This window comes from Capra hircus, chromosome 2, assembly GCF_001704415.2.
Source record: "Capra hircus breed San Clemente chromosome 2, ASM170441v1, whole genome shotgun sequence".
In the NCBI taxonomy this organism is placed as follows: Eukaryota; Metazoa; Chordata; class Mammalia; order Artiodactyla; family Bovidae; genus Capra; species Capra hircus.
Genome location: NC_030809.1, coordinates 80,127,332 through 80,144,004, shown reverse-complemented (window position 1 = coordinate 80,144,004; position 16,673 = coordinate 80,127,332). Strand labels below are relative to the sequence as shown.

The 16,673-nt window shown below is 36.8% G+C and overlaps 1 protein-coding gene across 1 annotated transcript in view; it reads left to right on the top strand.

Annotated features, from left to right (window-relative positions):
* The window catches only part of LRP1B (LDL receptor related protein 1B), a 2,198,408-nt gene that overhangs the window by 1,499,776 nt on the left and 681,959 nt on the right, over nucleotides 1–16,673 (top strand). The window contains 1 exon segment of the mRNA XM_018062463.1: nucleotides 428–577. Coding sequence (XP_017917952.1) covers nucleotides 428–577 — 150 coding nt within the window.

The window sequence follows — 16,673 nt, the reverse complement described above, 5'->3', positions numbered from 1 at the left end:
AAATAAGGATCTTTAATAAGTGTTACACATTAAAGCTTTCTAAGGCAAAGCAGTATAATGAAGAAAGAAAACACTCAATTTAGAAATAAAAACCTTAAAATCTCTGGAATGTACACTTACCTACTGTGGCCTCAAATAGATTTTTTGACTATTTTAGGTATTGTTTTCCTTATCTATAAAATGAAGCAATCATTCCTTTTAAAGTCACAAGATTATTGGGATAATCAATAGAGATAACCATTGTGTTATAAAAGTATATTTTTTGACTAATAGTTAAAATAGTATTGAATCTCCCTGTTAGCCAGATCATATTTTTAAAGACAAAAATCTGAGCTTGCAACTTATTTTTTCCCCCAAATTCAGTACTAGGTGAATATTCCAGTTTAAGTGGCTACCGTTATGGTTAAGTTGTATCATTTAATTACAGGTCTATCAATAGACTATGTGGAAAACAAACTTTATTGGATCAGTTCAGGAAATGGAACCATAAATAGATGCAACCTGGATGGCAGTAATTTAGAAGTAATAGAGACAATGAAAGAAGAATTAACAAAAGCTACAGCCCTAACCATCATGGGTAAGTACAATGGTTCTATATCTCGGATGCTTGTATTGATTGGGTTTGATTAATTATGACCTATTAAAAGTTTTTAAAATTTACTGCTCCATTAACACTGGAAGCACATTTAAGTTGCACATCTCTAAGAGAGTTTTTCTTTTCTTTTTTGCTTAACTTTATCAAAAAAACTTATAAGATTATCCAGGTCAGGGACTGTTAGCAATACTAACTTCACTGTTATTGATTCTTGGCTTATTATTATTATTATTGATATTATTTTAACTGTTATTTTCCATGTTCTACTATAATATTCTAAAGTGCAATGGCCATAGGTGTTTGTCAAAATAAAGAAAAATGTTATTTCTGCTTATAAAGGATAGCTTGATATACACAGATAATTGAAGAAACAAGTCCACAGTATCATTGACTAATGATTTAAATTCTTTCACAAAAGTGCTTTATACATACCCAAAAGCACAAGGATTATACCTGACAAGTGGTTATTTTAGAGTAGATATTTAGTTAAAATTGTCTCATAAAACAATAAGAAAGTAAGATTAGTTTGTTTTACTTGACTTTACCAATTTAAGAAGAAAAAAAATGATTTTTGTGTACTTGTACATAGTTTAAATCACCTGAGTAAAAACAGCAGAGTTTAAATTCTTAAAATGGTTTGATAAACTGCAACAATTCCCAAATCAATATTCATACTATGTTTTCAAAAACTGAATTCCAATAAATTTCATGAAATCAAGCCACTGGCAAATAATATAGCCAAGGAACCTGATAAGTAGAGGAAGCATGTTAAAAATATGTCATAACATTTCAAGGGATGTCATTGACTTTCAGTGAATGTATATACATATCACATACTTTATGTACTATAAAAATCATTGCCTTATAGAAAAATGTAGGCTTTATAAAAATTTATTTCTGCTAACATGATTGCTACCAACCTTGCTGTGAGTAGGAAATGAATACTAAACTTACAGAACTCATTGCTATGAACAAAATCTCAAGAAATGGCACAGTAGTCCATTTTAACAATAAAAACCAGTTTTGTTTTCTGTTGTAAAGTGAAGAAAAAACTTGGATGAAATCATTATGTATATATTGGGTCAGTGGTGTGTATCTTACATGACATCAGTGCCATATGGGAACCAACCTTAAGTAAATCAACAATTTTTTTTTTTTCAACAAGTGAATGGTTATATATGTGTACCTCTCCCTGTCACCATAATTTGATTAACCCTGGAAGATAAAAAATGAATTAAAAAAAATCCTATTGATATCAATATTGTCAGTACATCAACTTTATATATCAAAATATATCATCAGTTTGAGGGCTTAAAGGACATCACAATAGAGAAGCAGATGAACAATGTCTACTCTCTGAAGTTCCCTATCTTCTTTTTGAATTTGCCCTTCTGTTGAGAGTCCCCTTTCTTCATTCAGAGCTTCTCTACTCTTTTTCTTTGGGGCAGGTATAAAGGGTGATGACCTGCTTCCTGCTGAGACTGAATAGTATAGTCATGTAAAAAGGCAATAAAAAAAAGTTTTAAAAAAAAAAAAAAAAGAACCTTACCACTATCCAGGGGATTGCTCATGATTACAGCTACAAATGTTTAAGAAGAAATTTTCCTACAGTGATTCTAAAGTTGCACACTCAAGAACAAAGGAATAATTATTAATATGTTGTGACTGGTTATATGTCAGCTCCTCAGACTACCTAGGTGATATATGATAAGTAACTTAAAGTTTGTGTTTCATTAAGATTTAGGAGTAGTTTTCCTAAGATTGAGTTAATAATCTCTTTGGACACAGTTTTCAGTTTTTTTAAACCTCAAATATTATATCTTGTAAGTCTTTGGGGTCCCCAATTTTACTTAGAATGGTAGATATAAAATAAACTGAAAAGAGCTTTGTAATATTAAATCAAGTAAAGTAGTATGGCATTAGATTAAAATAAAGGAATTATTTGATGAGTCAACAAGTGCAAGACCCAAAGACCAAAAATGCTACATCTAAGTCTCCCAAAGGCATTGATACTTCTTTCAAGAGGTAGAATTCAACTTCTCTTCCCTGAGTGTGGGCTGGACTTAGTTGCTCACGTCTAATGAATAAAATAAGGCTGATGTGATGGTGTGTGACTTTGGAGATGAGATCATAAAAATCATGAGCCTTCCTCCTTGCCCTCTATCTCATGGGTCACTACCTATGGGCAAAGCCAGGGGACATGTTGTGAGGCCCCACAAGCAGCCCTCTGGAGAAGTTCCTATAGCAAGGAACTGAGACCTCTAGCCAACAGCCATATGAGGGAGTCTTCTTGAAGCCCTCAGCACAGTCAAGATTTCAGCTAACTACATCCAAAGCCAATATATTACAGTAACCTCAGGAGAGATTCCAAATCAGCACCAGCCACTCACATAGTGGCTCCCAGATTCTGGATCCATAGAAACCATGTGATAAAATAAACACTTACTGTTTTAAGATCCTAAGTTTTGGGGTTAACTTGTTACACAGCAACAGATAGCTAATTAATATGTTGTTCCATCCATAGAGCTCATTCATTAACGATGAAGAGATTCGCAGACTCAAATATTTATTTAATAAAGAGAGCCAAGTTATGAATAACAAACAGGTATAATAAAAAACCCAGTAGCACAACATATTAGTAAGTAGCAACTGAGTCTAGGCTTCAATATCTAGACTTACTTGAGAATGGCAGGAGTATGATAAAACTGCAGAGAGCTAATGGACCACTTGAGGTAGAACAACTCTAAGTTCCACTAAGTTTTGCCATAAGGAATGTTAACCAGTTGTGCCAGATCTTTCATTTTTCACAAGAAGCAAGAAATCCATGAATTTATGCAGGCCAAATACTGTATAAGCTAATTGTGAAGGATAATACTCTACAAACCAAAAAACTAACTACCAAATAATAACAAAAATATTACTATAACAATCCTGTATGTGTTTAATTCAGCTCAGAGGCACAAGTTAGCGACCACCTCTGGTTCCATAATTCTTTTTTTTTTTCATTAATTTAAACATGTAATACCCATACATATTTGGGATTTTATATAGTTTTTAATTTTATATTCAGTTCAGTTCAGTTGCTCAGTCATGTCCAACTCTTTGCGACCCCATGAATCGCAGCATGCCAGGCCTCCCTGTCCATCACCATCTCCCGGAGTTCACTCAGACTAACATCCATTGAGTCCGTGATGCCATCCAGCCATCTCACCCTTGGGCGTCCCCTTCTCCTCCTGCCCACAATCCCTCCCAGCATCAGAATCTTTTCCAATGAGTCAACTCTTCACATGAGGTGGCCAAAGTACTGGAGTTTCAGCTTTAGCATCATTCCTTCCAAAGAAATCCCAGGGCTGATCTCCTTCAGAATGGACTGGTTGGATCTCGTTGCAGCCCAAGGGACTCTCAAGAGTCTTCCCAACACCACAGTTCAAAAGCATCAATTCATCAGCATCAGCCTTCCACACAGTCCAACTCTCACGTCCATACACAACCACAGGAAAAACCATAGCCTTGACTAGACAGACCTTAGTTGGCAAAGAAATGTCTCTGCTTTTCAATATGGTATTTAGGTTGGTCATAAATTTTCTTCCAAGGAGGAAGCATCTTTTAATTTCATGGCTGCTGTCACCATCTGCAGTGATTTTGGAGTCCCAAAAAATAAAGTCTGACACTGTTTCCACTGTTTCCCCATCTATTTCCCATGAAGTGATGGGACCGGATGCCGTGATCTTCGTTTTCTGAATGTTGAGCTTTAAGCCAACTTTTTCACTCTCCTCTTTCACTTTCATCAAGAGGCTTTTTAGCTCCTCTTCACTTTCTGCCATAAGAGTGGTGTCATCTGCATATCTGAGGTGATTGATATTTCTCCCGGCAATCTTGATTCCAGCTTGTGTTTCTTCCACTCCAGCATTTCTCATGATGTACTCTGCATAGAAGTTAAATAAGCAGGGTGACAATATACAGCCTTGACGTACACCTTTTCCTATTTGGAACCAGTCTGTTGTTCCATGTCCAGTTCTAACTGTTGCTTCCTGATCTGCATGCAGATTTCTCAAGAGGCAGGTCAGGTGGTCTGGTATCCCATCTCTTTCAGAATTTTCCATAGTTTATTGTGATCCACACAGTCAAAGGCTTTGGCATAGTCAATAAGGCAGAAATAGATGTTTTTCTAGAACTCTCTTGCTTTTTCCATGATCCAGCAGATGTTGGCAATTTGATCTCTGGTTCCTCTGCCATTTCTAAAACCAGCTTGAACATCAGGGAGTTCACGGTTCACATATTGCTGAAGCCTGGCTTGGAGAATTTTGAGCATTACTTTACTAGCATGTGAGATGAGTGCAATTGTGCGGTAGTTTGAGCATTCTTTTGCATTGCCTTTCTTTGGGATTGGAATGAAAACTGAGCTTTTCCAGTCCTATGGCCACTGCTGAGTTTTCCAAATTTGCTGGCATATTGAGTGCAGCACTTTCACAGCATCATCTTCCAGGATTTGAAATAGCTCAACTGGAATTCCATCACCTCCACTAGCTTTGTTCGTAGTGATGCTTTCTAAGGCTCACTTGACTTCACATTCCACGATGTCTGGCTCTAGATTAGTGATCACATTATCATGATTATCTGGGTCGTGAAGATCTTTTTTGTACCATTCTTCCGTGTATTCTTTCCAGCTCTTCTTAATATCTTCTGCGGCTGTTAGGTCCATACCATTTCTCTCCTTTATCGAGCCCATCTTTGCATGAAATGTTCCCTTGGCATCTCTAGTTTTCTTGAAGAGATCACTAGTCTTTCCCATTCTGTTCTTTTCCTCTATTTCTTTGCACTGATCACTGAAGAATGCTTTCTTATCTCTTCTTGCTATTCTTTGGAACTCTGCATTCAGATGCTTATATCTTTCCTTTTCTCCTTTGTTTTTTGCCTCTCTTCTTTTCACAGCTATTTGTAAGGCCTCCCCAGACAGCCATTTTGCTTTTTTGCATTTCTTTTCCATGGGGATGATCTTGATCCCTGTCTCCTGTACAATGTCACAAACCTCATTCCATAGTTCATCAGGCACTCTATCTATCAGATCTAGGCCCTTAAATCTATTTCTCACTTCCACTGTATAATCATAAGGGATTTGATTTAGGTCATACCTGAATGGTCTAGCAGTTTTCCCTGCTTTCTTCAACTTAAGTCTGAATTTGGCAATAAGGAGTTCATGATCTGAGCCACAGTCAGCTCCTGGTCTTGTTTTTGTGGACTGTGTAGAGCTTCTCCATCTTTGGCTGCAAAGAATATAATCAATCTGATTTCGGTGTTGACCATCTGGTGATGTCCATGTGTAGAGTCTTCTCTTGTGTTGTTGGAAGAGGGTGTTTGCTATGACCAGTGCATTTTCTTGGCAAAACTCTATTAGTCTTTGCCCTGCTTCACTCTGCATTCCAAGGCCGAATTTGCCTGTTACTCCAGGTGTTTCTTGACTTCCTACTTTTGCATTCCAGTCCCCTATAATGAAAAGGACATCTTTTTTGGGTGTTAGTTCTATTGGAGTATAGCCACTTAATAATTTTTTGATAGTTTCAAGTGGACAGCAGAAGGACTCAGCCATACATTATACATGTATCCATTCTTCCCCAAATTTCCTTCCCATTCCGGCTGCCACATACTATTGTGTAGAGTTCCCTGTGCTGTAAGTAGGTCATTGTTGGTTATCCATTTTAAATATAGCAGTGAATACTTGTCAATCCCAAACTCCCGAACTATCCTATCCCCAATTTATCCCCCTCCTAACCATAAGTTCATTCTCTAAGTCTGTGAGTCTGTTTTGTAAATAAGTTCAATTTTATCATTTCTTTTCAGATTCTGCATATAATGGATATCAGCATATATTTTCTTCCTCTGTCTGACTTACTTCACTTAGTATGGCAATCTCTAGGTCCATCCATGTTGCTGCAAATGGCATTAGTTCATTTTTTTAAATGGCTGGGTTAATATTCCATTGTATATATGTACCACACCTACTTTCTGTCATCTTTTATATTGATAACTTTGAATTGTAGAGTGAACAGGATGGAATTAAGACAGTTAATGCCCATCTATACTGTTAGATGGGACTTGTAGGAAAAAAAAATTAATAATCTGATAGAGCTGATTTATTTTACAGGGGAGAAAGGGTTCCTCTTCTAGTGAACAGGACATATAACTTCCTACAAAGCTTTCATGGTTTTATTCAGCCAGACTGTATTTTGCCTGAGGCACATATAGATAAAAAATATGAATGTGAGGTCAACCTTTTATTTGAGTTACTTCATTGTTGACAAGGAAATGTAATTTCTGGATGTGGAATTTATATCCTAATATCAGTGGATATTCATTTCCATTAATTCTTTTAACAAATATTTATTAATGCCTACCATATAGCAGGCACTGTTACATATGGTAATAAGACGCCCGACTTCATCAAACTTGCAGAAAAGCAAGGAAGACAGACAATAAGTAGCGTAGAAAACCCATAGAATTATAGGTAACTGTTAAGGGCCAAAAAAGAAAAAAAATAAATCAGGGGAAAGAGATATAAAAGTATATGAGTAAGAATAAAAATTTAGGTTTTAGGTTGAATGTCCAAGAAGAGTGAAGGAATGCCATATGAACCAACAAAAACTGTTTCAGTTATTCATTTGGTTTTCGACTTTTATGTTTTAAAATTTTTGTTTTGAAAAAAGATCTTTTTAAATAATTTAATTATATCAAATCTTCATGGGTGATTCTGATAATTTACCGGGTCAGACATCTTTAAAGTTAGCCATGGTTCAAATGCAGTGTTGTTTGTGATTCACTTTTTCTCCAGTGAGTCTGAAGTGATTTACACATTGTGTACAATGGCTATTTGACTTCTATTATCTTTTTCTCTGGATTGAATGTTTGCATTCCCCCTAATTTATATGTTGAAGCCCTAATATGAAGGTATTAGGAGGGCGCCTTTGGGAAGTAACTAGGTTACTTCCATTAGTTACCATTAGTGCTCCCATGATGGGATTAGTGTCCTTCAAAGAGACCAGAGAGCTAGACTCACTATCTCTCTCTACAGTGTGAGAATACAGCAAGAAAGTGCTGGTATCCTGATTTTGGACTTCCAGCCTCCAGAACTGTGAGAAATAAATATCTGCTCTTTAAGTTACCCAATCTATAGTATTTGTTAAAGCAGCCAAACTCACTAAAATACTTTTCCAGTTACCAAATATAAGCTGACCTAGCCTAAAACTTTGGGCATCAAATTCTTTCCCATTAAAAAAAAGAATGACTTTGTCAATTGTCTTTTCCCAGATATTAGAGCTAACAAAATGGGCTTCCCAGGTGGCACAATGGTAAAGAATCCCTCTGCCAATGCAGGAGATGCAAGAGAGGCAGGTCCAATCTCTGGGTCAGGAATGTTCCTTGGAGGAGGAAATGACAGCCCACTCTAATATTCTTGCTTGTAGAATCCCATGGACAGAGTAGTTTGGTGGGCTACAGCCTATAGGATTGAAAAGAGTCAGATGTGACTGAGCATACATGTACACAATAAATATAATAGTTTTGCTTTCAAAAACAATAGCTAGTAGCTCTAAAATTATGTCTACTTCTTATTTTTCTTAGATAATTTTTCTCAGTTTTTAACAGTAATTTTTAAAAGAGTTTTCTTTTATAAATATGCTTCAGTTTCATGATATAAGTTTACTCTAAAACATTTTCTACATGATTTTCAAGTGGTTTATGTTTCCAAATAGTGTATAGTCAGCTATGCTATATTCAACTATTGATTAGCTAGTTATCAGATATAGAACTTTTTTGTTTGTTTTTATTCACCTTTTTCTCATAATTTTTGGCATTTTCGTGATCATTAATGTCTGCAGGATACAGTGAGGTAACCACAAATTAATCAAGTTCCTATTCACTCTTAAGTGCCTTTATGAGGAGAAGGAGGTTAAAACTATTGATTAAAATTAGAGTTAGTGACTTATTTATGGCTTATATTTAACATACTGTTACTCTTCACTGATAGTGTATGCAGTTTGAGAGCAGATTACATATATTTTATCCACACTGAAGAGAAAGTTAGAAAAATCAGTTAATGGATTTAAAGGAAAATACACAAGTAAAATAAATGTACTGTCAGAAATAGGCTTAGTAATATTTGGAGAAAATTAAGATGGAATTCAGGAAATAGCAGGATGTTAACTTAGCTGTATTTTATACTTTCAGGGTGAGTCAGGAAAGACCTGGGGCAAACGGACTACAGATTTAAAATAGAAGTGAGGCTGTTCTGTGCTTAGTCGCTTAGTCATGTCCAACTCTTTACAACCCCATGGACTGTAGAAATCAGTCTCCTCTATCCATGGGATTCTCTGGGCAAGAATATTCGGAGAAGGCAATGGCACCCCACTCCAATACTCTTGCCTGGAAAATCCCACGGACGGAAGAACTTGGTAGGCTGCAGTCCATGATGTCGCTGAGTCGAACACGACTGAGCGACTTCACCTTCACTTTTCCCTTTCATGTATTGGAGACGGAAATGGCAACCCACTCCAGTGTTTTTGCCTGGAGAATCCCAGGGATGGGGGAGCCTGGTGGGCTGCCGTCTATGGGGTCCCACAGAGTCGGACACGACTGAAGCTATTTAGCAGCAGCAGCAGCAGCAGCAGCAGCAGCAGGCAAGAATATTGGAGTGGGTTGCCATGCCCTTCTCCCAGGGATTTTCCCAACCCAGGGATCGAACCCAGGTCTCCTGCATTGTAGGCAGATTCTTTACCATCTGAGCCACCAAAGAAGCCCTAAAATGAGGACATAGGAATTATTCAAGCAAACTTGACAAAATTTGTGTCTGCATAGAAAATCCTTGATATTTTTTGATTTAATGGTCAGCATCTTATTCAATCATAGGTGATGTTTATACAGTCCATTCAAACATGTCATGTAGTAATTTGTCAGGTTTGCTTGGGCAAGAGTTTGAGTCCTGGACACTACAAGAGATGTGGCTTTGAATTTAAACCTCCACCCCATGCTCACACTCAATGAGCTTTTTATTCATTAGCTCATATGTTACTACATTGCATATATAGTATTCCCATTGAGATTCAAGCATACATCTACTTTTTTAAGTTTCATTTTGTGGTACAATATGATCTTTGGAAATGGTATTTACCATGGTATTTATAGCTAGGAATTCCAAAGTTAACATGGCAAATTCTTCCTGAATGTCAAGGAGTGTATGTGTGTGTTGCTAAAGAACATGTCTGCCAGTGCAGGAGATGTAAGACATGAGGATACAATTTCTGAATCAGGAATATTTCCTGGAGGAGGCCATGGCAGCCCACTCCAGTATTCTTGCCTGGAGAATCATATGTACAGAGGAGTCTGGAGGGCTACAGTCCACAGGGTCACATGGATTCGGACATGACTGAAGTGACTTAGCACACATGTGCACATGCATGCATGAGTGCACACATACACACATACAAACACATATGTGTGTGTGTATATATCTATATATCTATATCTATCTATCTATCTATCTATATCTATCTATCTATATATATATATATATATAAGTAGCCTTATTTATGTGGTTAAATCAGACAATTTTTTTTCAAATATTTGTTTATTTATTTGGTTGCACCAGGTCTAAGTTGCAGCATGTGGGATCTAATCCCCTGACCAGGGATCCAACCTGGGCCCCTTGCATTGGGAGTGCAGTCTTAATCACTGGAACACCAGGGAAATTCTAAATCATAGACTTTCAGAATTAAATGTTACCTTGTGTATAGTCCATGGGTTTGCAAAGAGTTGGACACAAGTGTATGACTTTTACTTTCATTTTTGTGCCTTCTAAGTCCCTTTAGTCATGTCTGACTCTGCAACCCTATTGACTATAGGTTGTCAGGCGTCTCTGTCCATTGGGATTCTCCAGGCAAGAATATTGGAGTGGGTTGCCATATCCTCCTCCAGGGAATGTTCCCAGGGATTGAACCCCCCTCTCTTATGTTTCCTGCATTGGTAGGTACATTATTTACCACTAGCGCCACCTGGGAGGCCCTTTGAGATCATTAAAGTTACTTCATCAGTTGAAGAAAAGTACTTTAGATTCCTGTTCCTAATATTCACTAACCAGCAGTGGATATGGGACAGCTACTGACTTTTACCCTTAATTTTCTATTCTGCAAAAATATGAGCTTTCACCATATGACCTACAAAATTTTAAAAACTTGTATGATTTTATCACTAATAGATTAACCCAGGGTGCAGGAAATTGTTTAAAATTAACCATTATCTAAGTTGAAGTAATGCAGCAGAAGCAATAAAATTGTGGCTAAAAATAAAATTTATGTGTAAAGTTATGTTAAATCACAATTCATATTTATCTTTTAGAAGTTAGGCAAAATTATTCAATTTGACTTTTAGTTGAGAATTTGGTGGATATTTACAACCTAGGATTGCTCAAATTACTTGTTTTAAAATAGGCTTCTGCTTTTTATAAATACCTAAGTAACTATCTTTAACAACCATCTGATTCTTAGCATCATTTGAATAAGTTGGCAAACTTATCTTTATAATAAAAGAAACTTTGAATAACAGTAAAGGCAAAATAAATAAGTAAATAAAGCTACACATTTTCTGTGGATACTTAAACCCTCTCAGTTGAAGTTTTCTACAGTTGAAATATATTATTGATCTGTTTCAAGTAACAATTTGCAAGAACAAGCTTAATATATAAATATTAGAAGGACATTGAATTTTGGCTATTGTTAGGATCGATCAGGGAGGAGAAAAAGGATCCTCTTCAGGGGGGAGAGTGCATTTTCTCTCTCTTATCAGAAACAAACTCAGTTTTGTAGTGAATAAAATGTTAGCTTCTCTCAATTTGGTTATGAACACTTTTATTTTAGAGCAGTATTAACAAAATAATCATCTGCCCTTTAGGGAGCCCTTGAAAGTCTTTACTAAATGTAGCCCTTAAAGACATCTGTTCATAGTTGCCAGAAGTTCGCTTCACAAAATCAAGTCATCATAATAGGTGCTGTGAAAATTCCCAGTGCATGGATAGTTTGCAATGTGAAACCAAGGCTGTCAGATTAAATGTTTGCAGAACCAGCTGAATAACAGAGAAGGACATATCTATTTGCTTGAAAATACAGTGTTAATATTTTTGGGGATTAAATGATTTGAGTGTTCCCACTGGAGCTTCTACAACAAAGCACAATCATCTAGTCTCTTTGCTGACTGAAAGAAAAAAAAAAGCCCTCTAAGCTTAATGACAAAAAATTTAGGCTCTATATATACTAACACTTAGGTTTGCACTGCTAATTTCTGTGGTATACTTTCATTATTTGATTCTGTTTTCTTTTCAGAATTATGATTTGGTATAATTATATGTTACAATTTATTAAAAATAAAGCATAATCTAGCCTCAGTTTACATAATTGTAAATTGCCTCATATCTAAAATACACTATAAATAATAATAGAAATGTAAAAAATGTATGTACAATAATCAATCAAGTAAAACTGGTACATAGAAATCATCAAAACGTTTTTTTTTCCTACTTTACTTCCTCAGATGAATTATTACAGCAAACTGTCATGGCATCGATGAAACATTATAAGTGATAGCGAGCGACAGGCTGTGAGTCTGGTGCACTTAGTCTTGTTAAGATCCTTAGACAGAGCACTTGCAGATCCACACTGAAATCTAGTGTGAAAGGATTCTATGCTATATTCTTATGACAAGGTGGTGGGTCTGATAACTTGCAAATTCTTGACTTTAATAGTCTACCTTAAGAAGTCATTTCCTCTGTTTTGTGCAAGGCAAGTCCCCTTCACATGTTTTCAAGGGCAGTTTTTTCCTTTTTTTTTTTTTTTTTTTTTTAAATCAAAGCTTACTGAATATTTCTCTCCCTCTGAATGTGAAAAGAAGCAGAAACTTAGTTCCAAGGGGGTCTTACTACTTATGAGTTTCTCCCCCCAACCTGTGGCTGATCCTTAGATTGCCAGTTTTCCTTTTATATATGATAGCTCTGCCCCTTTATTTGTGTTCCTTTCAGAGTCTAGTTAGATACTCACTAGCATTTTATTTAGGCTACTACAACTCTTTCACTTCTTTCCACTCTGCATATCTCTGGTCCCCAAGCTATTAAGACCTGCAAAGTTCAGACCTGCTGTGGCACCCCCTCCCTGGGTCATAATATTTCTGAGGCTGGAACAGGCACTCAGAACTTACTCTGAAATGCTCTTTTTTTTTTTTTTTCTCCTTTTCATTCACCAGAAGCTGTTTGTCATGACATTATTAGTTTACCTTACGTGTGCTGAGTTGCTTCAGTCATATCCAACTCTCTGCCACCTATGGACTTGTAGCCCCCCAGGCTCCTCTGTCCTTGGAATTATCCAGGCAAGAATACTAGAGTGTGTTGCCATGCCCTCTTCCAGGGAATCTTCCTGACCCAAGGATCAAGGATGTGTGTCTGATGTCTCCTGCATTGACAGGCAGGTTCTTAACTGCTAGTGCCACCTTATAGATAAAAGAAATTTAAGGATCAATAAGTTTTGTTAAAACCCAAAGCGTTATTCATCTCACCTTATAGATAAAGAAACAGGGTCAAGAAGATTTGTGAAAACCCAATCCTCTGAGACTCAAGCTGAGAGATCCTGACTCATGTCAAATGCTGTTTCCACTACCAGGAAGAGCCTTCCCTGCCATAACTCTGCTTTTCATTCAGTCCTCCCCTACCCTTCAGTTGCAATGCATCAAGACAAACTGTTTTCTTGTATCTGATCTTGGCCTATTTTTGTCTATTTGTCTTGTTCTTTGACTGCCTTGCATATTTATCAGCCACCCTAATGGGTGAAATGGAGAAGGAAATGGCAAAAACCCACTCCAATATTCTTGCCTGGAGAATCCCATGGATGGAGAAGCCTGGCGGGTTACAGTCCCTCCAAAGCCCACTTCAACTATTGTTGTTCCCTCACTAAGCGGTGTCTGACTCTTTGTGACTCCATGGACTGAAGCACCCAGGGTCCTCTGTCCACTATCTCTAGAGTTTGCTCAAACTCATGTCCATTGAGTTGGTGATGCTATCGAACCATCTCATCCTTTGTGGCCCCCTTATCCTCCTTCCCTCAATCTTTCCCAGCATTAGGGTCTTTTCCAGTGAGTCAGCTCTTCACATCAGGTGGCCAAAGTATTGGAGCTTCAGCATCAGTCCTCCCAATGAATATTCAGGGTTTATTTCCTTTAGGATTCACTTCAAGTCCTACTTTAATTATATCTCAGTATTTAAAATTTTTTCCTCCTCAGAGCCCCGTTGTATTTTTCAGAAATGATGGAAGTTTGTGTTTCCTCATGAATTAACATGTCTCATTTCTCCATAATTTGGGACCACATTTTATTCATATATGCATCATTCATGACACACAACAAGAGGCTTTGCACTGAGTACATTCATTAAGTGGCAGTAAAATGTGTAAATAAATAAAACAATGACCATATACACACCAAACTTGTGTCACAGCAATCAAAATATATTTTCAATCAAAGCAGGCAAATATTTATGCAGAATGATCACAACCATAAATATATTATCCAATTTAAATATATATTGAAATAAATGTGAAAAGAAAATACTTTCCAATATAAGGGTTTGAAGTGAAAAGGGAAGAAAATGAATAACATAAGTGTGTAAACATAATCGTTTCTGACACATACTCTATATGCATATGTATGTAGAAAAGCAAGAAAAGAAGTGCTGTGTTGAATAATGCTTGTTGTCAAGGGAACTAAATAGCTTGAGGGAAGAAGAAGAAGAAAAAAAAAAATTATCCCAAAGCACACACAAGTGATAGAGTTCTAGAACAAGCAAAACAAAAACTTTAGCTCTTAAAGGTAGTCTCTCACAGCTGCGCCTACCAGCATTATTCTCTTTAATGATAGCAATTGATGGTCTAAATAAATAAAGCATTCTAGTATTTAATTTACAAATTGTAACTCATGCAAGTCTCACAGCAGTCCCCTGAGAGAGATACCATTAACACTGCTTACTCCAGAGCTCCCAGCCGAGGTTCAATAGCCTAAATTAATCATTCACTGTTACCTGGTTAGTAAATAGTGTAGCAAGCTTTCTAATCCATGATTCTTCATCTTTAAAGCTTGTGTTTCTTCCAGAAATTTGTCTTATAGCTATAGTTTCACTAGGATAGATGTGCACTGAGATGTATGTAAGCATATACTTTGTAGTGGTACTTGTAATTAGATGTCTGAGGGAAGAAACCTTCATGTATATTGTAAAGGACTAGCAAAATGAATCATGAAATGTTCATATAAAATGCATCTATTAAAAGTGAAGTAAATCTATATATTGATTTGAACTACTCTCGAATACATTTTTAATTGAAAATAGTTACATTCAAAAAAGTTATACAGAATGCTCCAATTTTTTTCACGTGTGCATTTATTTTCTCAGGTGGCACTAGTGGTAAAGAACGCACCTGCCAAATGTAGCAGACATGAGGGACACAGGTTCAGTCCCTCAGTGGGGAAGATCCCCTGGAGGGGAACATGGCAACTCACTCCATTATTCTTGCCTGGAGAATCTCAAGGACAGAGGAGCCTGGTAGGCCCTAGTCCATAGGGTCACAAAGAGTCAGGCACAATTGAAGCTACTTAGCATGCAGACACACACACATGCATTTATTTTACTAATTTAGATATTTTTTAAAATCATGTGCTTTTTATGCTTCACTGTTTATCTCAGTAAATATTGTTCAGAGAGTATCTACTCTCTAAATTTACACATTAGTGCTTATAGACACAGCAACCATGCAGAAGAGATATTGAAACTGCAGTGTTGCCTCTGAAGATAATATGGGTGGTTCAAGGTCAAAGCTGGATCTCTAACATAATTCTGTCTAGCTTCAGAGTTTTATTTCTTCTCACTATGCCAGTGATTCTCAAACCCAAGGGGATTTTGTCTACTAGGGAACATTTGTCAGTGTTGGAAAACATTGAGGTCACAGCTGCTGATAAGGAAGGGTTTCTACTAACATTTTGTGCTGTGCTTAGTCACTCAGTTGTGTCCAGCTCTTTGTGACCCCATGGACTACAACCCACCAGGCTCCTCTGTCGATGCAAATTCTCCAGGCAGGAATACTGAATGAGTTACCATGCCCTGCTCCAGGTGATATTCCCAACCCAGGGACTGAACCCAGGTCTCCCACATTGCAGGCAGATTCTTTACCGTTTGAGGCACCAGGGAAGTGGGGTGAAAAACAGGAATACTAGTAAACAACCTTCAAGACTCAGTAGAATGCTCCACAACAAGGAACTGTTTGGCCCAAAATATCGATAGAGCTGAATTTCAGAAACTTGCTCATACCAAAAAGACTCCTGATCCTTAGAGAACAAGCACCTGTACAAAAACTGATATTGTGACTGTAGGCCTATTATCACCATTTTTTATGAAAATAGAAAGCCTTAAAATATATAAATAAAAACAAACACTTGGTGTTTGTAACAGGTGCTGGTATGAAATTGTCTTGGAGAGAAAGATAGGGAGAGTTGGCAGAGAAAGGAGGGGATATATAGTTCTTTCATGTTTTCTTTCTTTCTTTTAAATGTAACTTAATGAAAAAAAATCAAGATTTGCTTCTCATGTTTCTATTTATACTTATATATTATATCGAAATACAGACAGCATACATATCTGTCCCAATTTTGATTCATTTACCAATCCAACCATTTATCAAGTGACTATTGTGAGCTGGGCACCATGTAGGTTCTAGATAAACAGCAAGGCATGAAGCATGTAATAATTCCATTACTAAAGTGTCAGTATTCCTACTGTGGGAAAATAGTGTACACTTGACACTTCAACAACATGGATTTGCTCTGCATGGATCCACTTATACAGAGATTTTCCATTGTAAATGCCACAGTATTTACTGTAATAGATATGCATTTGGTTGAAATCTTGGATGCAGATAAAGAGGGAGGACATAGAAAGCTGACTATAAGTTATACTTCGATTTTTAACTTCCAGGAGGGTGCAGTGCTCCTGAGTTTTCCAAGGGCCAGC